Below are 24,734 nucleotides of genomic sequence, written 5' to 3'. Positions count from 1 at the left end.
TCGTCTTCTCATTTACTCTTGCACAGCAGCATTCAGAAAAACAACCTCTTGCTTTTACTGCTACCCAACCCTGTGTGTCTCTCCTCCTCTTTCCATCCAGCCATGCTAGAGTGCATGAGAAAGGAAGGGAACATTTGACAGGGGGTGCGGGTCCTCCCTCAAACCCCAAGCAAATCAGTGTAGGGAAACAGCAGAGAGCAAACAAGGAGGAGAGAAACAGGGATAGGGGAGGAATCACTTTAATGCTACTTCTGCTAGTAAGAGTTGCTGGATCACACCTGTTTGTAGTGTGTGGAAACTGCAAACAGCAGGAAAAGGCATCATGAAGTTAGTTTGGAAAACAACAGAACATTGAGGGAGAAATAGTGTAGCGAAAATGGTTTGAGGTGTGCATGGTGTGACATGCCAGTGAGCCGGGCATTACAATACCAGTAAAACCCCTGTGTGGATTAGCCCCAAGGGTCCATGTTTGAATGTAAGGTAAAGTTTTTGTTGCTTCATTTCTAGTCAGGTTGGTCACTCCCACTAATAAGCCAGCATTCTGAGTAATTCTGGCTGTGGTTTGAACATAGCCTAAACATATTTTCAGTGACAGTGAATGGTATATTGCCATTTCTTTAATCTGTGTATTCATGTTTCATTTCAGAATGGATTATTGGACAATGGATGTTTTAACATCTTAGATAGTAACACCCTGATCCAGCTGTTTGTGCTTGATACAGGCACTTCTATTCATTATAAGTGACAGAGCCAATCTGTCTGTGCATTCTTTTGTACACACAAACTGATTAAACCTCACACCCTGAGGCAGGAGTTCCAAATATGCATTGCAGCACAACCGGATTCGGATGTGACTGGTTCCTTTCACAGGAAACAGCCTACTTTATCAGATGTATTTGTTCTGTATCTTTTTCTAGAATTAGAAACTGACTAAGTTGGAGCATCACAGTTTTGTCATTTCAACTGTAGGTGTAACATTAAGCATTCTGCTACAGACTGGGTTTTACTTCCCTGGGAAATGTTTCCTTTCTTTTCATCAATTTGCTAAAAAGCTAAAATGCAAGAAAAATATATACTAGGTGTTGTTCTTTTGAGAAATCTAGACATATCTTTTGTTAATGCAAGTTTTTGGTTCTTGGTGATGTCCTCTAATAAAAGCTAGGAATTGGTGGAATTGATTTCCAGTTGCTTAAGTATAACTGGGAACATAGTCACTAATAATTTTCAAAATTATTCTTTAAGTCTATTCATTTCCTTGGATTGATTAATTATTAGAAAACTTACAACCTGCTTCTGAACATTTTACATGGATAGGACTTCTTGCATAAGTTTTAGGACTGCCAAGTAATTTTAGCTTTGGATTTTTTTATATTACAAGGTGAAGGAAAAAATCCTGAAAAGATCTGTGCCCTACCCTAATGATTTCCTTCAAATGTGGAAGTTTCTACAGTCAAAAACCTCTTCTTTCACTAGCCCCCTCTTACAGTAAAGAAATGTGAATATAGAGCTGTTTCCACAGTTTAAGGGAGTAGGGAACTATCCTGGGTGCTTCAAGTCTCCAGAAAGCATGATGCAGCTGCTCCATATTTTTCCTTTTAACAAGCTTTCTGTGAGTAAATAAAAGGTGGAAGAAGTCATAAGCAAGTGTAGAAGAGTCATAAGGTATTGTTGACTGGTTACTCTGTAAACTTCTGTAAAGGTAGGAAAAGCATCACACCATACATGCCTCATCTGAAAGCTACTCTTAGAACACTTTAGTTCATCCTATTATTACAGTCATCAGACCAGGCCGTACAAATACGTTCTACTACACCTTTCAGAAGGGAAGGGAAGATAGATGAAGGTTTGTCATTTTGAACTGTAGCTACATACAACAGCTAGGTAGTCCTGTGCCAAACTACTGAAAATCAGGAAAGATCCTTTGACTCTACTATTAGTTAATTCCCAGGCTGAAGTTAAAAGAGATCAGTACTACCAACTACCAACTAAATGCTTCTTTGGTGATAACCTACAAGAGTCAAGAAATTATAGATATTTTACTGTGTTTTATTGTATAAATATATATATAGACCTTCAGGATATACTTCCAGGATGGTTCACCAGATAAATGTTTGAGGTCAACAAAGAAGACATTGAAGTTATGGAAGATTTTGCATATCTTGGCTCAGTCATCAACTCAAAGAAAGAGTGGAGCCAAGAAATTAGAAAACTGAGACTTGGAAGGGCCACAATGAAGTAACTAGAAAACATCATCAGGCATAAAGACTTTTACTGGAGATCAAGGGCAAGACCATCTGTGCTATTATATTCCCAATAATTGTGTATAGGTGTGAAAGCTGAACAGTGAAGGAAGCTGACAGGAAAGAAACTGATGCTTTTGAAACATGGTGCTGGAGGAGAGCTTTACAAATACCCTGAACCAACAGAAAGATGAATAAATGAAACCTAGATCAAATCAAGTCAGAACTTTTCCTGGAAGCTAAAATCATAAAAATGAATGGAGACTGTTGTACTTTGGCACATCATGAGAAGGCAAGTCTCACTAAGGAAGATAATTGTACTAGAGAAGTTGAAGGCAGAAGGGAAAGAAGACTAGCTATGAGATGGGTCAAATCCTTGGAAAAAGTGACAACCTTGAGTTTACAAGAGTTGAGCAAGACTATCATGGACAGGCCATTTTGAAGGCATGCATTCATAGGGTTGGCATAAGTTGGAGATGACTTCATGGCACAAGGTAAACCAAGATCCTTTTGGTTCAGAAGTGGATCTGGCTCAGGAAATGATTCAGCCTGAGCTGAAGGACACAATGGTTCCATGCTCTCCCCTCCTGCAATTACATGTACAGAAGACAGGTAGTTGACTTGTACTTCATCTCTGGCTTTTTCTATTGCATACAAGGAAACAGGTACCTTAGGGGATGCAGGACAGAGACACATACAGCTGCAGCATCCAAGAGCTTGCTGCCTGTCCTTATCCCCAGGGATCTGCTGTGTGAGACAATTGCCTCACGGTAAGGCTGGCCCTGCTCATAAGGGGAAAGGAAGAACTACAGCATGTCTGTCTTCAGTGCATTCAGCAGAACTTCTGCATACAAGTTCTACACATAGGCTGAACAATCTCTGAACAATCAAAACATCATTCTTCTTTCTGCAAGGTGTGTGTACAGCCTATAGACTATATACACTTACACATTTTCTGCATAGGATCTGCTAAGAAATGTTGAATGCATGTAGGTCAGAGATGAGGCTACAACTTACTCCATGCAGAAAGTCCCTAGTTCTATCTGGTATTCCTAATTAAAAGAATGAGGCATCAGCTGATGGAATATGCCTTGCTTGGGATCTTGGACAGCTGCTACCAGTCACAGTAAACAGCACTGGGTTAGGAGAACCATTCCTTAAGGCAGCTTCCTAAGTTCATATGTGATCCCTGATCTCATTCTCCTTCCAGTGTGTGTCCTCTAAACATGAAACTTTTAAAAAGTACAATTTACTTAAAGAATGGTTGTTCAGAGGTGAACAATGTTTCCAATGTCCTTAACCTTATTTAGTCAAGAACAGGAAGAATCCAAAGACAGTGATGATACATTGTCCCCTATGCAAAACCCAAACAAACAGGACCTCTCCAATGGCTTCATACATAATGTTTTGCTTGCAGGATGCTCATTTCAAATGCTTCAGTCTCACAACGTTTCCAGCTACAGACAACATCCCCTCACTGTGTTAATGTGCTGTTAGTTCACATGAAGTTATTCATTCTTTGTGTTTTTGTCTGTTTTTACTTCTCTCTCTTTCCTGTACTAAGAGCCAGGATTGAATTCTTGATAGTTCATTTTTCTCAGAATTCCCATAATTGTTCATGGTGCATTGTTTTTAAAATGCAATGAAGCATATTTCTGTGGTATGCAAGAAATATGCAAATAAAGTGTCCACATTGAAGGAGTTTGCTCACACTTGTTTACATGGTTTTGAATTCTAGGGATGCCCTGTCTTCAGAGGGAGAAAGCAGTTTCCAGGAAAGAGTTAAGCTGTAGGGGGGAAGTTTAACAATGTGATGTTGAGAGACTGTTCTCAACTCTATAAAGCTATGAGAGCAGACTTCAGAAAACTCCACCTCACCATCTTGAGTCACAAGCACATCTTTTCGAAGGGAATCCCATCCCACAATGTACTGACCTCCGAAAAGCTCGAGCTAAAAGGAAGCAACACTGAAACCTCAACAGCAGTGCATAAAAACTAAAACCGGAGAGAAACACAGAGAAACATTCCATTTTATTCATAGGCACTGCTTAACTGCTCACCATTGTGAAAGATGTTACTCTGGAGTTTTAAAACTGTGAAGGAGAGGCAACTTTTCTGGACAGCATTCTGTGCTTTGAGCCTTCTGGGTGAGTATTCAATATCGAGGCCGGGGGAGAGGGGGGAAACCTTGCAACTGCTCACTGCATTTTGCACAGAAAAGAGAGAAATCATGAATCTTATCCTTCATGTTCTATATACTCTTGAAATACTGAGGGAAGTTCATGTTTTGCAATATAACTTCATTAGAGAGTTTGAAGGTGAGAACATTGTAATAATCAATGCAGTAAAAAGAATGTATAGCATGTAAAGGAATGAACCATACATACAACACAAAATCCTATTTTACTGGTATAAAAGAAAATCTACAGGTTTCTTAGCTGCATGGGGGGTGAGTATATAGCAGAAGTGGTATATAGAAGTGTATGGTCTTCACACAGTTTATTGATTTGCAATGATCCATATTAGACATTCACAAGGATTTTTAGCAGCACCCCTGAAACCAGCATGCTTTCTTTCTCATTACACATAAAACGCCAGACTTGGTAACTGAAAACAAAACAGTTTAATAGGTTGTATAGATGATAACCTTGCCATTCTAGTGGGCCAGAGAAACTGTTAGGAAACTGCTAGGTAATAGTGGCTGACCAAATTGACTGCTTTTGATTCTACTGTTCTAAAAACCGGTCATTTACAAATACATATCAAATCAATTTTCTCTTTTATAACACCACCTCAATTTATTAAAACCACTCCCTATGCAGTATTTTTCTAAGCATGTTTTTTTAGCATATAATGGTAAATTGGTATGGTAGGTATTTCTTCAGTGGAACATACTGTATATTGTGTGAGAATAATATCCAAACCTTTATAAAGTGGCCAGGCTACTTCAGTTTCTCTTCAGCCACTAGCCTGTGAAATGGTAGGTCCTCCTGGATGATTCGCTGTGGTGTGTTCCTGTCTTTTCATGCTTGTTGCTCTTTTTAGTACCTCCAAAGCATCTTGTTCATCCTTCACTGAAGCTGACATGGTCTTCTGTATTTTGCAACATTTCACTTTTACCAATGACATCTTCTGATCTTAGCCATGTCACAATTCACATCATAGTTGTGTTTGCCACCTACTTACATCTAATGATAATGAAAGAGGTGCATCTACAGATACTTAGAAAAATTTAGTAAGCAAATGCTAGGAATCTGGAGTTGGCCATGACTTCCTGATAGATGTCCAGAGATGTGTGGAAATTCACATCTCTGCTTTACAATTTGCATGTATTAGTGGCTGAAGTCATCTATCAAATAGTTTGTTCATCAGCTCTTTCAGGAAAACTAAGTTGCTCTTGTGTAGTTTTATGCATTCAGATTTACAAATCAGCAATTTGTAAATTGAGAGCAAAAAACTAACCGTAATGAAATTTGGAAATAAGCCAATATAATGCAGGAAGTGTCAACTGGATTCATCCATCTTTATGCACTAACTTGGAAATAACCAACTAACATGTCCATCCTTGTGAAAAGATAGGAAACAGCATTCCCCTGGCACACAAGAACTGACAATGTTCAGCACTAGTTTGTCAAAAGTGCACATATTTACAGATGGTGTAGCAGACAGTCTGAAGCTGTCTCATTAGCTTTATATGCTTTGCATAAAAGAAAAGAAAAGTTCCAAAGATACTGCTTTTCCATTAACTCTGTAGAAAAAATGCATAATTGATCAGGTATATGATCTAAGGTAGCCTTCCCCAATTTGTGTTCCCTCTAGATGTAGACTACAATGTTTGTAAGCCCCAGCCATGATGCCCAGTGGTCAAGGTTTATGGAAGTTATAGTCTGACACATTTAGAATGACACATGATCTAAGATAGAATGATCTAAGGTAGTGAGTCACATTAAAGACATGCATTAATTGCAGGATAAATTGATCTATTTGTGCCAAAAAAAAAAAAAGCATAATTGCCAACAATTTAAATTTGATTTCTCGTTTGTATTCTTGCAGTAAGAGCACTCAAATGTGGTATATAAATTGATGAACAGGTTCATATGTACTTCTGTGAAAATGGTAGCACAGCTGACTTTCTAATCTCCAGATAATCAGTGTGAACATATGGCTACCCTCACCCTAAACCACCCGCCCACCCAATTTCTCCATCATTTGTAAACTTGCTACTGCTGTTGCAATATCTGCAAGTGCTGCATTGGGCTTTACTAGAACCTTTGGAAGTTTATCTTGCTACTGGAAGAGCAGCTTATTTCTCCATTCATTTAAAACCTATCCCAAAATACAGACCTCAATCCACTCCATTGTGTGGATTCAACAGGGAGAAAAACTTAGATGTAGGTGCAGGGCCCATGAAGAAGATGAACAACTAGAGGCACACTGAATCTGCGTTACAGATCACATTCACGTTCCACTGCAAGGATGAATGCAACTTGCAGTGTTGATGAAAAATCCATCAAAGACTCCTCATTGGCCTGGCTTGCATGACACAACAATCCAGCACTTTAGGCTTGCAATGGGCATAATCAGACAGTCTATATCAGAATGTGTTCGTGTTAAAAACACACAAGCTTTTTAAAGCCTTGAATTGTTGTGACATGCCAACCTGGTCATTTTGTGTAACCTAGAGCTGAGATTAGAGATGCCATTCAACAAGTTCATTTTCTTACCATTTAGAAGTTTTGTAAGTTTTGGTTTCTGTTTGCACTTAGAAACTATTTTCAGGGTTATTTTACACTTGTATGTATTGGCGTCTTCTCAAATAAGACTTTGCCTTTGGCGTATTTCCTAGATATGTGAGCATGAGAAGCAATATGTCATAGCTAAAGCTGTGATGGAATGCAAACACACAAATTGTTTTGCATGACTACTTATATAACCTCATCAATATGGCTGCATTTGTTGGGTTTGTTTTTTGATAAGTAAGCCTCAGCCTTGAGCTACAAACATGCAAGATTTCAGGGCCCTAAGACTTTCATCACTCTGGAAAGATCAGAATCTGATCTTCTGATCTATCAGAATCTATCACCTCTGAGAAAAATTATAAAATTGCTGGAGATGGAGCAAAAGAGAAATCCATTTATTTCTCTGAAGTAGTCCTCTTTCTTAACACTTAAGAAATGGAGTGATTTACAGCCATATCCCTTCAGATGTAAAAATGTGAGTCAGAAACTAGTATTTCAAGAAGTGTTTTCTCCTGCAATGATACAGAATGCATCACCACCTGGCATACTGCCAAGTAGAACTAAACTGTTGAAGAAAGCCTGTTTGAGGCACCTTTATATACAAAGCAAGATGTCATTTTTAGGTGGCTAAAAATGCAATTTCACTCTGTGTGAAATGGGTGTGAAAGCTGAACAGTAAAGAAAGCTGAGAGGAGAAAATGGATGCATTTGAAACATGGTGATAGAGGAGAGCTTTGTGAATACCTTGGACTGACAAACAAGTCCTAGAACAAATTAAGTTAGAACTTGCCCTGGAAGTTTCCAGCTGAACATCAAGAATTTCCTGACTGATAGAGCAGTACAACAATGAAACCAATTACCTAGGGAGGTTGTGGGTTCTCATACTAGAGGCATTCAGGATGCAACTGGACAGCCATCTGAGAGGAATGGTTTATCTTGGAATCCTGCACTGAGCAGGCGGTTGGACACAGTGGCCCTAGGACCCCTTCCAATTCTACCATTCTATGATTGTATGGAACCAAAACTGACAAAATTGAGGATACTGTACTTCAGGCACATAATGAGGAGGCAAGACTCACTGAAGAAGACAATCATGCCAGAGAAAGTTGAAGACAGAAGGAGAGGAAGACTAGCTATGAGATGAATCAATTCCAAAAAATAAGCTTCAGGCTTGAGTTTACAAGAGCTGAACAGGGCTACCAAGGGCAGGACACTTTGGATGGCATTACATGGAAAGGTCTTGACAGCACGTAACAAAAAAAATGTAATTTTGTTGATGTAACAGTCAACTTCTTACCAAATTCTAGTTGGAATATATTTATTGCACTTATTTACAATTAGATAGAAATCTCAATATGTAAAAAGATTCATGAGCAGTGGATAGTAAAAGCGGTGGGGAAAGAACATACAGAGGAAGGCAGATATTTAAAATCAAGCTCTATTAAAAGTGTTCATCATTCTGGAAAGTTTAAAAAAAATCTTAAGCAGACACTGAAAGACAAGCAAAGTTATGTTCTCCACCATCAGCTGGCAAAGAATTTCACAGGGGAGCCGGTATACAGAAAGTTCTACTTGAAGTAGATTCTAAACAGTCTGTAGTCTTTGCAAAACCCCCAGGAGCACCTCATCCTGATGGTCTCAGTGATCACAGCAGTTGATAAAGGAGGGCATCCAAAGTTGAAATACTAGCTGGGGCTAGTAAAAGGTGCTCCCAGCCTTGAAATTCCAGCAAGAGTTTGATCCAGAAGTACTTCCCAGACTATGGGCCTGTTTTTTCAAAATTAATTGTGCTTGCCATGGCTACACTGGTATTTTATTCTGTGCATTGCAAAAATGAATTATGTGCCTCAAACATGCAGTGGATGTATACTGAAGAATTGCTTCCAATGATCTATTTGAAGCACATGTTTCCTCACATCAACAGTTCTATGGTGATTCCTATCTTCTTTCTCACTTTACATGCTTTCCACTCCAACAGAAAAATATGAAGCAGCTTTTAGTTCAGTTGCTTTCAATAGGAAATGCCCCACTTATGCAGCTTTTTGTTCCCTTTTAAATTTAGAGGAATCAAGAGTTACATTGACCTGATTCTGTCAAGATTCTGAGAGAAAACTGAAATTCTCAGCTCATTGAGAATATGATCCTTGGCATGGCTCTCAATTCCCAAGTTGTGTGTGTTTTTGAGAGGCTATACATTGTGAAAGGATTGTCCTTACATTATATCTTAAAAACAGCACTGAAAATTCAGTGTAAAACTCCATTCATAAACTGGAATGAATCCCACTGTATCTATATGGTAAAACAAACAAATGAACAACTTGTGTAATAGATTTCTCTTCCTTCTCACAGCCACCCGTGTGACCCCCAAATCTGCTCCAGAGGCTTGAGGGAACCTGGTTTTGGGGGAAACAGAAGTCAAGGCTACCCTGCTGTATGAGCAGAAATTTTGTTGCACAGACTCTTTCCAGTTGCACAACAGGTGTTCCAGCCCACTATATTTAACATGGCAAACTGTTTTTATGTTGTTTGCCTATAGCACCTGTTTCTAATACATAACTAATACATGGTTGCCACTGTGTAATATGTAAAGCAGCACCAAGAGAAAAGGCTCCTACATAGAAATACAAAATAACCTCTACATAGGAAAATAATGTGAACTGCATGTAAATTGTCACATATACTGACCTAACACACATTTATTCTGAAGAGAAATGCTTTTGATATACATTAGTCACTTTGCAATAGACCCAACTTTCAGGATGTCGGTCTGGTGTTGTTGTTTTCTTAGTTTCTGAGACCAGGCCTTTTCATAGTTATAGAGAAGTACTTATAAATAATATTGCTTTCATAGCAGATAATGTCAACACATTATTTAGAACATTATATTAATGTGGAAGCAAATTACATCTTTTCAGTAGTGATATATGTTTGATGGTACTAAGGTCTCATAAATGATGCCTAATGGAGGTTGGCATTACCATGTCACAAAAACTTCAGCATGATTAGCAAACTATTTTTATAGCCTGAACCTGAAATTCATGACCAAGCATGCAATTTCAATGCTAAATTTTGATGTTTAAAAATAATTTTATTTGAAATGTGTGGACTTAAATGTATGTATTCATTCAGCTGAATGTTTATTCAGCCTAGAACAGACAATGTATAAAGTCATCAATCATTTTAGATTTAATGAAAATGGTTAATAAGCAGCCACATGCAAGTGAACTTTTTTTTTAAGTACTATAAATCACCTATGGTTTTTCAGAGTCACCATTGCCAAAACTATGAAACACAGATTTTTCACTTTACAGATTATCCATTGGCTTAAAGATAAACTGTTGCCATAGCAGTCTACCAGCCAAAGCAAAAATCTCTTAATAAGTTGCATCTGAGCAGGACTGAGTGTTGATTAGGTGAGCATGCTTGTTCCTTAGCAGGATGATGTAATGCTTTAAGCTGTCATCCTCTCCTTCCCACGTTCTTCTTTGTCCTTTTCTTTGCATTGTTTGTGGCTATAGAAGCCCACACCCTTATCCTGTCTGAGGCCAAGTGGCAAAGGAAAAAGGGCTGGGGAGGGGGAAGGGGGTAGAATTTATCAGATATTTCCAGAGGGAAGGGTGCTCCACCCTTTTGAATTCCTGCCACATGCTAGAGAGGAGCAAATTAAAGATTCATGAGTAATGTAGCTCCAAGTCCCCAAAGGTGGTGTTCATTATGAGTGTTGGCAGAGCATAATATAAATACTGAATACTGATGGACGTAAAATCCCAGCCTCTCCGTTTCAGTTACTTCCCATTCCATCCACCAAATGAATTTCTGGATATGAGCCTCATCATTGCCAGCATACTGCATTATCAGTGTGATATTATTTGGCAGCAGGAGGCCAAGTGCTAACTAATGTGTTCACCATAGCTTCATACATTCAATATACTCTTTGAGTATAGCATTCGGTTTTATAATTGGACAAATCAAGTAAGTGGATCTACAGTTTAAAAGGTCATGGACCGAAGACTATTTGTAACAATGGTTTGTCAAGTTCCAAGTGACCTGGGACAGCTGCACGTCTTTGCAAAGTATGGGAAAACATAGAAATATGAAAATTCTTCAACAAGTATGATTGTTGACAGCAAATTATCAGAAACTGATTACAGGGTTTATGGATTTTATCTTAGCGATAGACCTGTACATTTTATGTCTCACAATTTTTCTGTGTCCAAATTCTAATTCCCATGAGTATAAGCATGCATTCACACAATCAGAGCAAGCTACCATGCCTGAAACAATGGTTAGAGAAGAAGTAGCAAAGATGAGTTTAGTGATAGGTCACCACCTTGCTCACTTCTTTTCCTCTCCTTCTTCTTCAAAGACAGTTATTCTAAATGGCTGCTATGAAGAAAGAGGTTAGCAATTAGGTAAGCTGTCTGTATAGAATGCCCCAGTCAGCTATAGCTTTTCTATACTCCCACTCAAAATAAAACAAGCTGAGGAACAAAAACCTGATTCAATACAGCAACAATTATTTATGTATGTTTAAAAGTTTACTTTTAAGGATTTCAGCCCTGTCATGGAATTTCCAGGCAAGACTTGAGGAAAGGCTATAAAAAGCATCACTGAATGCCTTCTGTCCTCCATTTCTGCCTGGCAAATCAAACACCTCACCTTCCCTATCTTGTCTGGTTTTTCCAAGGGCTCTGGTCATTTTTTTCAAAGGAATGGAAAGGAATATCATCATCATTATCATCCGTTCATTCATTCCTTTTCTATACCACCCATCGCTGAAGCTCTTGGGGTGGTTCACAACATTAAGTCACCCATCTGGTTTTCAACCAGGAATGACCCTAAGCTTCCAAGATTAGGTGGGATCAAGCTATATGGAAGCTCTATAAACCACCGAGATTGGCTTGGGCATGGACATTTTTTTGTCTACTGTGAAATAACAGTGTTAGGTTGTCTTATGCAGCACGCCTTGTTTTTTTCACAACAACCATGCAAGTGAGGCAGTAAGCTTAAGAAGGGAGATGTAAGGTCTATGTACTGGATCTATACTCTTGTCCTGCTGGTACCAAAGGAACAGAGGAGCCTCCCTCAGAGGAAACAAGATGCTTGTAGGCAGCTAATGGGTGGAAGGACTGGGCAAGGAGTGGCCAGCTTAGCTAGACAGCTGTCAGAGATCATTCCTGTGAAATGTTCACAGCTTTACTACTGGTAGCTAGGAACAAGTGTGAGGGTGGCAGCATAGGAAGCCAGGTCACTGGATGCAGAGAAATTATGAGGTGGGATTCCCAAATCACCCAATTTTTATCTGCTCTCCGATAATCTTATGTGATTGCATATAATAAGGACTGTGATTGTATTGCATCGACTATCAGTGCCACTTTAACTCTTTATTTCCACAGCAGTAGCCATAGTCTTCTCTTCCAGCAAAACAGTAAAAGCAAAAGTCCCAGTATCCCCCACCCAGGCATGCTGGGAGTTGTAGAACTTTTTTCCATTGGGCATGCTTAGGACTGCTCTGGGGACAGGACCGAGGCTGCAATCCTGTCCCCATATACCAAGGCATACGCTCCATTGCACTCCTTGGAACTTACTTCTGAGTAGATATATTGAGGAAGGATTGCACTGTCAGCCCCTGAGCCTCTTCCATTACACTCTCAGGGAACATGAAAAATATGAAATCAAGACTGGTTATACAGAGAAAGCTAAATACACAAAACTTTTCTTTGTTAGCCTGAAGGTGAACAAGTTCTACCCAATAAAGGTTAAACTTTTTCCATTTATCTCTGTGGAGACAGATATCTCAGTAGGACTTCCATTTGACTCTGTGAGGACAGATTAGTTTATGAGTGTGTATGTTACTCGGGAACAATTTGATTTGAGACAATTTGTTCTGTCATTTAAATGAATGGTAGTTTGCTACAGCTTGTAGAATGTGGATAACATTAACACTTGGAAAATGCTAACACAGTTCTCCTCCCTCTCCAATAACTAGTTGATTTCTCTTCGGATCAAATAGCTGGTTGATATGAATAAGAGTGTTTGTAGTGGAACTTTCCCATGAGTTGGCTCTCAGACAGCAGTTGTTTCATGTCTATTGCAACACAGAGACTCTGCCGGTAAACATATACAAAGTTTCCAAAACTAATGAAAATAAGCTGTGCAGGATGTTGTGACTATTTAGACAAACAGCATGTAGGGATGGTATATAAGTGCCTATCTGCCTCATTAGGGATCCCTTGGCATGCGACACAACAGACAATTTGATACTTTATATATAAGGTGTGAAAGTAGGGAGCTGGAGAAGGACCAAGGCAAACTACCATGAAGAAACAATCAAGATTTTGTTTTTCAGAGCATGGTGGGAGAAAATATCTGTCAATGAGCCCTGGTGATTTTTAAACCATCTGGACAATCTCAGAAATCTTTTGTTTAGGTGTTTATGGTACTTGGGGAGGCCAAGTGTGAAGAATCATACTGTTGTAATGACATAAGGTTTTATACTGATGTCTATGTAAATAAACAGAGAAAGAGTATAAAAGTGGCATATGAAGTTGACTGTTCCACTTATCCTTTGCCACAGAACCATGCTCCTGTTTTTTATTTGAACAAATTTGTTACTGGGGAAAGAAGTGAAAGCAATGAAAATTTTTGGTAAACATATTGTGGGATGCATTTTCAGTTTCAGACTGAATAGACGTTGCGGATTGATTCAGGGGTCCCTTTTCAAATGTATTGAAAATTTCTTGCATAATCAAGGAGTTGGTATAGAATGTAGAGTTTTTCAAATTTTTATTCTCCAGCATGGTGAAGCTGTCATGAAATATGAACAATTATATGAATATAAGCACATCTGGTAGTGGCCATTGTATTAGGCTTACAGAGACAAGCAACTTCTCTTATGTAATCCTTGTTCATTTCATTGTATTCTGAGTTACAATTACTATTCACAGTATTCAGTGCACTTATATTTGGATAAATCTGCCTACTCTATTTTTAGGAGACATAATTCCATTTTCAGAGTTTATTTACAATGCTACTCTTTTAAACCTTACTTTCTTCCCTTAATATAATTTAATTTAATTCCAGTAACATTCATTTCAAGGTGCTACATTTTCCTTTTTATTCTTCACTGTGATTTTTAGTACTAATTGATAACTTTACTAGTAGAGCTCTAACTAGTTGCTTCTCTCATTTCAATCTCTCTTACGTTAATGGAATTGTAGCTAATATAAAACAACATAATCAGGATGGCATACAATTTTGTATGAATGATTGTTAGGTAGAATGCAATTATTTCAGTTCTTTTATAGCCCCTTTTCTCTGTTACATGCTTATAGTAGCTAAGATTCAAATTTTAAAAACAATAATAAAATAAATATTTAATGTAAATGGAAGATATAACATGAAAGCATTGCAACAAAAGAATAGAAAAATATATCTGCTACTCATAAAATATTTAGAAAAAGAACACCAGAGATTGAAAACCTGCTTGAACAGGTAGATCGTCAGTGCCCACTTGAATGTGAGAAAAGAGGAGTCCAGCCAATCTACCCAGCGGCTGCTTCCCAATCTAGGTGCTACCACAACGAAGATGCTTAAACTCATGACTGCCAAGCATACCTTTCATAGTAAGAAAACACTGTGCAAGATTTCTGGTGTCAGTTTCTGTACATACTTTTTCCAAAAGTATCAAAAATCGTCCCTATCTAGCTTAGACAATGGGCTATCACTGGCTGGCTGGCTTACTTGCTGCCACTTGCATACCCACTTACATAAATATACTGACAGGTCAAACTAAACTGATAGTCTGGGTTGGTTGGTTGGTTGGTTGGTTGGTTGGAGGCTGCCCACTTCCATAGTTTAACTCATGGAGTGAACATAGAGAACAACCATTAGCTAATTGACTCTTACACATTTCTACTGGTTGGAGGAAGCCTGTCACATTATAGAAAGGTCCTGTTTCTTTCGGTTGTGTCAAGAACAGAATTTACAGGCCCTACTTTAGCCAGTATATCACAGGCCTTTCTCATGATTAAACTCCTGCTTCACTCAAAAGCAATTGCACTCATGCAGTTGGCAGAAGCTGTTTCTAAACAATTTCTTTCCCCCAACAGACCTTGTCAGCTAAGGTTTTCTTTATGCTCTCTACTTAACACATGGATCTAGTCCCATGGTGCTGTTTTGATTTTAAACCTATGCAAAGTCCAGAGTTGGGAGCCAGGTCTCAGGCTGGCATCGATGTAAGCTGTAAGACCCTTGGCATACTTTTGTTTCTTGGAAATATTGTGGAAATACATCTTCCCATCCAGTAGTGCAGCTGCCACTCTCTCTTCCTCATTTCCACCCAAAGTGGATTTGGCCCAGGGCCCTTCTTTAGCAGATCCTTCATATAACATTCTGGTCTGTCCCCAAAGTGCTGAAAGACACCACTCCTATGATTGTGCTCCCTGAGAAAGGTACCTGTGCTGAGCTACAGCCATATTTGCACTATTTCTCATGATGTTCATGCCAAAAAGAGTCTTACAGTCACTGGATGAAGTCACTGCTGCCTAAAGAAAACATGGCAGCTGTCCTTGGAGCAAATCCTCCAAGTAAGTGCACACATTATTTTCACTGGAGGAAAGCCCTGTGGGCAATGACAGCTATTATTTAGTGCAAGTTTATTTGTCCTTGAACATGTAGCACATAATAATATTGTTTTATAGGGCGCAACTAGATGAGATGGAAAGAAATCCTTTAAAAGTACAAATGCAGCTGTGGGTGGATCTGATTCAGCTTCAGGCTGCCATGCTCAGAGTGGGTTGAACTCTTTTTCCTTGGGTCATTTTTCCAATTTGAATTGTGTCTTACTCCACTCCTGTGAAATATTTGTCCCACAAGAGAAAAAGTATTATACAATTACCTGTTTTGTTTGCCCAGCAGACTAAATAACAGTAATAATAATAATAATAAGAGGAGCAATTTGATTTCAAGAAATGGTGCAAGGGGAAAGGGTTGACTATTCCGTCTTCTGTGACATGGCCTCAATCTGACTTGTGCATATCACAGATACTTTTGCCCTTTAAACCACTGTGGAAGACCTGATCATGGTCTAGACACCATCTCAGCTACTTTAGCTCATAGTGTATATTCTGTAACAGTGTGTTAAAATGTGCAAATAGTACTTTCCATTTGTTTGGTTCCTGCACCATTATAGCACTGGATTGCATAAAGGTGCAGCCTTTTACTCCAGGAAATAAGTGCCCCTGAGTGCCACGCTTCATTTGGTTTTGATCTCTTCATTTTAAAGACTAACAATATGAATTTGCAGCCAAAAGTGAAAGAGGGTCCTTGAGTACACAGCAGTAATGCTGTGTGCATTACAGATTTGTAACTTTTTTAAAAATGAAACATTTTCAGGACACACCAGTGTCAGATATTATGCTACTAAACAAATACACAGTGAGAAAAAATGAATAATTCAAAAGCTGGTGATTGCATATTCACTTTTATGCACATTATTGAAAACCTGGTTTACATTTAGTTGTGTGAATCAGGCATACAGTGAATATACATTGAGTTGACTAGATGATCACCAGCTCCGGATTTATTCAAGTTTTCTCTTACGCAAGCACTTGGGTATGAGTTTGTGTTCTTTCTCCTTACAACTATTTGTATGCATGTATCCACATTCAGTCTCGGGATACAAATTCACGTCTGACCAGGATTATGGTAAATCTGAAGTGATATGAAATACACACATCCTGAATAGCGTCACGTGTAACATCAATCATACTGTTCCAGGCACTTCATGCTGAATATTTGTTCTAGATTAATTATAAGATAATCCAGAATTTTTGGCAGAAGGGGCATATCATTTTGCAAAACAAAATGTTCTTACAATAAGTTTGGTAGATAGAAAGAAGTAACTAAAACACTAAGAAATAATTGATTCCTTGTGCTCTTTCTAGTTTTTTGACCTAAGGAAGTGTGCATACATACAAATACCTCTACATGCATGCACGCGCGCGCGCACACAAACCTCTAATTAAAATTTGCCTCACAATTACAACCTAAGGAGTAAATTACAAATTCTGTGTAATTAACTCTCACAGCAATTTTTTAGGAAATTGAAACTGCAGGAGACAGTCAATTTAATTGGTGCAAAAGTACAGGGAAGAAAATGTTTAACCCCCACCATGATGTTTTCCAATCCAAATACCCCAAGGCAACAAGGACCTGTTTTGTTGAGGTTGGGTGGGAGCTTCCAGCTATAAGACAAAATGTATTAGGAAGACCTTGAAGGGATGACAGTTTTAAAAAAAAAAAATTAAAGAAATCTCAGTCAGAAATAGCCAGAGTGAAAAGATACTCTTCAGGAGTTTGGTTTTGATAATGTAACAATAATGAAGGACAGCTGAATGATGTGTGAAAAGCAATTCCACTGTACAGTTGCAGAAAAAAATGCAACACAGGCAAGGAACATATGATCTGGCCTGGGCAACTTCTTCTTCCTTCTCTTTCTCCTCCTATATTTTTATTTTATACTGATAATTTTAATTTTGTATTTGTAAATCAATGTATTTTTTGTATTTTTATATTTAATGGTAATTTATTATGTACTATTGTATTTCAATGTATTTTATCATGTTGTAAGCCGCCCCGAGGTTTCGGCAAGGGGCGGCATAGAAATGTTATAATAATAATAAAAAATAATAATAGTTTTGGTAGTCTTGAGCCCAGACAACACTTGATGGAGATACATGTGGATGCTGCTAATGGGGTTCAAGTCAGACTGAAAGTCATGTCAAAACTGGAAGGCTTCAACAAGAGGCAGGATCAAGGACCAAACTAGAAATCAGGAACAAAACCCACCAAAGATACAGCAGCACAGCAAACCTTTCTTATTCAAGCAAAGCTCAACTGGAAGCCCTCTTATAGTCCAGAAGTTGATCATACTTCACGGAAAAGCTGCCACTCGCTGTTAGTCGCTCATCACATAGAACAGCTGTTCATAGATTCCAACAGTTCTTCGCAACAGCTGATCTCTCTCTCTCTCTCTCTCTCTCTCTCTCTCTCTCTCTCTCTCTCTCAGTAATTTGCAGTTGAAAAAAATGTATGATACAATATTACATCATTAGCCTTTGCCCCTTCAGTGTTGTACTCTACTGGCTATCACTTTTTCAAATAAATGTTTGAGAGATTAGTTAGGGGCACTCCATAGGGATCCAGGAAAGAGCAGAGGGGAAGAAAAGATACGGAAAAGCAAAATCATGCAAATAGTTGAAGCATTTACAAGGTGTAATACAATATGAACAGAGAGCAGAATGTACCAGGTGGGTAGCAGCCAACAGAACTGAAGAGGAAGGTGAGAAGATAGAGCTTTTACTTTTTATTTTGCAAGCTGTGTTCTTGCAGATATTCAAAAAGGAAATGGCCAAATAAGACAGACAAGAAAATAAAACAAAACTGCCCAATTGAAATAATCTTACTGGAATTTAAACTCTGGGTAAGCAGCTCATTTTTTTGCCAAGAAATGAATCAAAGCAAAGAGACATAAAGAAATATGAAAACACTTCAAGGAAGCAAATCCCAAACCCAGGAATTTGTTAAAGGGTTTGGGATCTGCAACTTTAGCCCATTCACACCAACATTTAATTATTTCCTAAGCACTAAAATGGAGGATGTTCTACTGACAAACTGCACACTATTTGTGTAGTAATATCTATGGGTTTTATGGAGAAGATCCTAAGTTTAAAAACTTATCCAAAGGATATCAATAGAAGGATTTGGAGAAAGCCCTTGACAATAGGGAGGACCAGGGATGCTCAATCTTACCAAAATTTTCTGGATTTTACTGGTCATTTCTGTTCATTCCTATTTTAATTCACAACCTGTTTTCTAGTATATTAGAGTATGTTATAAATATGCATTATGCATTTTTTCAAATATGATCATGGGTCTGAGTATGTGCAAACATTTTTTTTCCAAAATTAGGCTTCCATTTGCATTTGGGGCTGTGAATAAGGAACATTCAAATAGCAAAGTGAAAAAAAAATTAATTGCTAGTTTGAAAAGCCAGAACTTCACTAGATGTGCCAATGAATATGATCTGCCAAACATCTTGCCAAGACATGTTCTAGCCTCCTTACTCCCTGCTCAATATTTTGTCTCCTTCGGTGTTAAAATTGAACCTGCTTTCTCTGATTTTGGTTGCCTGCTATCACATACATATATGTGCAGTGGTTTTTTTGTAGAAAAAAAATAAATGTGCCGGAACTCACGTCTTGGGGTCACACTTTTACACAATGGTCGCCGATCCCAAGCCGAGCAGCATCCCAAGCTGAGCAGCACCCTCACAATCAGCGCTGACAATCAGCACCGAGAATACCTGCTTGTGTGGTTACACACAAGCAGCACGCAGGCACTATGTTAATGATTTCTGCCGCCGAACTGCTACGCCCAACAGGGTGATTCACAATCACGTGGAAAAATCCGTCAAAAAAAGGTGCCGGAACGCTGTTCCGGTGCGTTCTATGACAAAAAAGCCCTGTATGTTTGCACTTGCTCACATACACATGCAGAGTCCTTGTGTGACCCTATCAGATCCCATGGCTTTCATTACTCCCTCTGCTGATAGCACCCAACTTTTCTTCTCTACCCCAAAAATATCTCGCTCCCTTCTACCCTGCATTTCTGGGTTTCTCTCTTATACATCCATTTATACAGACTTCATCATTGTCTCAAGCATAACGTGTCCAATTGTAAACTTTATTTATTTATTTATTTAAAACATTTGTATGCTACCGAATTGTGCCACAGCACCTTCTAAACTTTTAAGCCTGCCCCATTCATTGTCACTATCCATTAACAATATCACCAATTGGCTTGGTTAAAATCAACCCCTCTTTTTTCTCCTCCCCACATCACCTGTATTCAGTTACCTATTTCTATTACCAGATCATGTTGCTTCTGCACATACTAGTTCCAGATTGCCATGTACTATTTATGCAAGTTTCTACATAATCCCAGGTTGCTGTGTCACGTAGACCCAGACCAGTTCCTCCAGGGTTGTTTTGGAGCTTGTTCTACCTGCAGTGGGATGCTGTGTCAGTCAGACTTGGTCAGTGAGCCATCTGGTAACATCAGAAAGAAAAACTTAATGCTTTTTCCACTGGGCTAACCTGTGCCAGTTACCCCATAGTGCCCAAATCACACTTGGGAAATTGGGGTTTTGGACTGTGATGCATACACTCCTATGTCCCAGGCCAGAACTACACATTTTCCATTTCAACCCCCCCTTTTTAAAGGGGCCCAGAGTTTGACAGCTAGTTGGCAAATACATCACAACTCCCTTTTCCCAAGAAAAAGTAGGTAAAGGGCACTTTTCCCCTTTACTGAACACCTAAATGCACAGAGGAAAAATCAAAATGTACATCTTTGTGGGAACCAAACTGGGAAAGAATTGAGACTCTTGCTGCAAAGAGGATTGAAATCATTGCCCTAAAAACTTTTTGCACCTAAAGACTGCTTGTGCCTTTCATTTTTCTTGACAGGTCACCTTCTGGCAGTCTTCAAGAATAAGAAAAAACTAGAGGGGAAAATGTATTGGGAGCCTCTTCGGAACAATGTCCAGGGTTGGCACTTGTTGCCCAGAGGTTTCAGATCTCTACACTATAGTGCACAACTATGAAGGTTCTCAGTTGCCTAAGGACAGCTAATTCAAAATATTTTGAGCACAACTTTTTTACACAAAAGGAAATACATGTTGGCAACCATAGGCAGCCCATCTGACAGCTTGTGTTGCCAAAATAGGAGTCTCCCTGTCCCCATGGGAACAAAGCTGTGGAAGCAATCAGGACAAGGTGCTTTATTCCTGCATGGTGTTCCCCAGCAGAAGGCAGCCAGCAATCCTTGGTGAGCCCACGTGTCTGTTGGGCTCACAATAAGTTTGCACAGCAGCCGATGCATCATGGCTTATTGGCAGAGTGGGTTGCCCACTGTCTTACTTTCATCTGCCCACAGCCCTCCAGCACTTTGCTACCAAAATTACTCACCTCAGTGGAAGAAAACAATTCCATAAAATAGAAACCCAAACAAATGATTGAGATTTATATATTTATTGAACACTTTTCTAACCATCCACCAGTAGCATCTCGAGACGGCTTACAATAAAAAAAAAAACTAGTAAAATAAAACAAAACACCACAGCAGCTGACAATCTGAGATAATAAAACCCCAGTTAAAATCAATTAAACATTAAAATGATGGGGAAATCTGCTCAGCAGGTTCAGTCCTTTTTTTGAAAAGTACCTGACAGTGCTGTGGGAAATATCTCCTTTGAGTTTTCCAACAGGAAGATGTCTATCCTTCCATGTCTCACACAGACTTTTTATAGTTGAGAAAACAGAGCAAAGTTTAGAGTCATACAAAGGTTCTTTGTGAGCATAAAAAGGAGAGGTTCTTATAAAATAAGGAAATTGATTTAATATTCAATCACTCTTCATTGCATGGTTATCTTACAATGGATTTCTGCTGATGTCTGCTAAGCACAAAAAGTCTCCCTGCCTGACCCCCACACTTCTTGCTCTTTGCCTTAGTTCCTTTAGTTAGCCATTCTTCAGCTAGCCCATGCTGCTACCTCTCATTTAGGCCTCATTTAGGCTATCCTATTAATCAGTACTGACTTTTATTAATTACTGTGATTTGCAAAGTTCATTTCCACAGCTCTCTGGCACCATGTGATTCTCTCTCCTTAAATCTCTCTGCCATGTGTACTTCTGCACAAGATACTTTCAAATCCATCCCCTTGCCTGCCCACCATCCATTTTCAAGAATTGTTTCTTGGGTACAAAAAAACCTTCTGTTTGTAGTATCTAAACTGTGATGGTTCTTCCATATGTGCATGTTATCACTTGTATTAAGTAATGAGCATGTATCTATGAATCTATGTATCAGGTACTGTCCAGAGAGCTTCAGCTGCTGGGCAATATAGAAATGACATAGATGATGCATTGGGCTGCATTGGCCTTGGTATTTTATTTATTTATTTATTTATATTGCAATTGATATCCTGCCTTTTTCCTACAAAGGGCTCAAGGCAGCTTACATAATTCTCTTCCTCCATCTTATCCCCACAACAACAACCCTGTGAGGTAGGTTGGCCTGAGAGTCTGTGACTGGCCCAAAGTCATCCAGTTGGCTCCATGGCTGAGCGGGGACTAGAACCCAGATCGCCTGAGTTCCAGTCCCATGCGCTTAACCACTACGCCACACTGACTCTCAGATATGTCTTATCTAAGTCCCACCAGAAACTCTTGTACATAGTCTTTCTGTGTTGTTGCATTCTAAACCCTTTTTCTTTCCTTTCTTTTTCCAGAATATAAAGTTTCCAGTGATGACACATCTACTCTAGAATCTTCTCATGTGAACATTTCTGCCACTGAATCAAAAACATTTCAACCAACATCAGCTAGTATCTCTTCTAACAATACTCAACATAAAAGTACAAGTCAACCTTTGGTATACAGCACAAACACCACTCAGGAAAATGCCAGCACGAGTCAACCTGTGACAAATGCCAGCACAAATACAAGTTATGGGGAAGATAACAACAAAACTGCAACTATACCATCAATAGGTAAACACTAGATATTTCATATTGGTATAACTTGGCCTCATTTAATAATGTAGGGCCAGCCACACGACTTGATCATCAAACTGTTGCCCTACTATATTTTTCTAGAGCTTTTTCCATTTCTTCTCAGATCATATAAAATCTGAATTATAAGAAGAAAAATGTAATAGCAGTTTTGTCTGCAGTGCTATGGGTGGCTTTTATCACTACTCCCACCTGCCCAAATGGTATCGTTTCCACATGTGCAGAAATATATGGGCAGGTGAACCATTTGCCAACACTATTCCAGTTTAACTTGGCTGTTTATCACTCTATAGGTTTTTAATTTATGCTTTATGCTAACATGCTTTTCTGGCTATAATGTTTAAATAGTGTGTAAATGAAACTGTTATAGGGCTTTAATAGTAATGCTTTTATTAAAAACTCTGCTTTTCCAGTCAGCATCCTTTTAGCAGCTTTCTTAATGGAAAAACATCTGAACTATACTTCCAATTCAAAGCAAATATTTTTCTCCTTGACATTTTCTGGGCAGTAATTGGTCAGTCACTCTTAAAAGGGCTTTAGTGCTAATTTGAGCTGGTTTTTAAAGATCAGTTGGATGGTCTACCTGACCATCCTTCATGGCCATACAGGTGAATTGGACCTGTCTCATCTGCTAAGTTACATCTGTTGGTGTGGATAGAAGTTGGTGGAATGCACACACATGCACACACAGAGAATGAGATAATAACTCCAGTGGTAAAAGTCAATTGCAAATCCACTTGTAGCTTGTAGCAGACAAGCACTGATTAATAGTCCAAGGAGTTTTCCAGTCATCATCTTCTTTGCATAGATTTATTTCCTGAAAATCACAAAGACATAGCAAGCTTTATCCAAGTGAGTCTGATGAGACCAAATTAGATGAGACACTAAGAGATTGTGATGGAATTTCCCATATTATTAATTCATGGAAGCTCTTGGGGGCAGAACAGGGTGTGTTTAAGCTTTTCCTCTGCATCATTTTTAGTTTTCCCTCTCATGCACAGCTGCTTTTTACTCCATGAGGGAAAATGTAGGCACATCAGAGGACTGCTCTGAATATATATAATACATACATATCATTCATATATATATATATATATATATATATATATATATATATATATATATAGGAGAACCAATGATGGTTTTTCTTTTTGAAGTTGTCTCTCAAAAGAATTGTAGGGCATCTTAGAAATGAACACCTGAATCCAACTGTTCTTAGAGTCTGCACTTGAGAAACCTACTATTGCCTGTTATGTTGGTTTTATAGGCTGAAGTCATTTGAACCCATAGGAAGTTATCTTTTGCCAGGAGATCAAATTTTCCCAACCTGCATTTTATTACAACTCTTATTGTGAATACTGGGGATAATGGGATAGAATCCAACATATCTCAAGAATCCTAGACTGAGGAAGGCTGAGCATCTTCTATCTGGATTTTCACCAACAAACTTTGCTCCTAAGTGGAGACCTTTCATCTGCACTTCCAGCTGGAGACACCAGAAACTGAAAGTGTGCCCACACATAATGACAGGTCATGTTGCAACCTGCGCAGGCACAGCTTGTCATTATGTGTGAACTCAGCATCCGTGCTGAAGTGTGGCATGTTCAGTTTCCATGATTCCCCTCAGAGAATCAACACTTTGTTGCAAGGTTTCCACGTGTCACCATTGCTTGTTGTTATGTGTGAATCCAGTTACAATGTTTTATCATGGTTTCCATATTTCTGCCATTGAGTTTGGCAGCAAGAGCAGCCACAGCAGCAGAAAATGCCCCACCCTCCCTTTGTTCCTGTCCTGTCATTCCAAGTAACTAGGAATGGCTGCCTCATGCTACTTTTTCCTCTGCCCCACACACTGCCTCCCTGAAGCCCAGCTGCAGCTCTGGCACATCAGTGGCACCATGGCATCACACCACACCACCTCCAGCAGCAGCAACCAAGGAGGAAGCCATGCTTGGCACTCCAGTCTGGTTGCTTTTCTTTTCTGGAGTAGCACTTCTAAATGGATATATGTTTGACTTGGAAAGCCCGCGTTTTCCTCACGAGAAGGCATCTCCATCACCCTCCTCACCACTCCTATCTTGTGCCTGCATTCCTGAGGACTGTCAACAAGCCTCCATT

The 24,734-nt window shown here is 39.0% G+C and overlaps 1 protein-coding gene across 2 annotated transcripts in view; it reads left to right on the top strand.

Annotated features, from left to right (window-relative positions):
• Positions 1–941: 941 nt before the first annotated feature.
• Positions 942–24,734, top strand: part of CD34 (CD34 molecule) — a 45,219-nt gene continuing 21,426 nt past the window's right edge. For both annotated transcript variants that reach the window (XM_044446866.1, XM_044446873.1), the window contains exons 1-3: positions 942–953; positions 4,104–4,387; positions 22,335–22,595. In XM_044446866.1, coding sequence (XP_044302801.1) covers positions 4,312–4,387; positions 22,335–22,595 — 337 coding nt within the window. In that variant the 5' untranslated portion in view covers positions 942–953; positions 4,104–4,311. The remainder of the gene's footprint in view (positions 954–4,103; positions 4,388–22,334; positions 22,596–24,734) is intronic.

The sequence above is a fragment of the Varanus komodoensis genome, unplaced genomic scaffold, assembly GCF_004798865.1.
Source record: "Varanus komodoensis strain SLA01 unplaced genomic scaffold, ASM479886v1 scaffold1, whole genome shotgun sequence".
Lineage (NCBI taxonomy): Eukaryota > Metazoa > Chordata > Lepidosauria > Squamata > Varanidae > Varanus > Varanus komodoensis.
The sequence above is the reverse complement of the archived record's forward strand: the minus strand, read 5'-3'. Positions and strand labels throughout refer to the sequence as shown.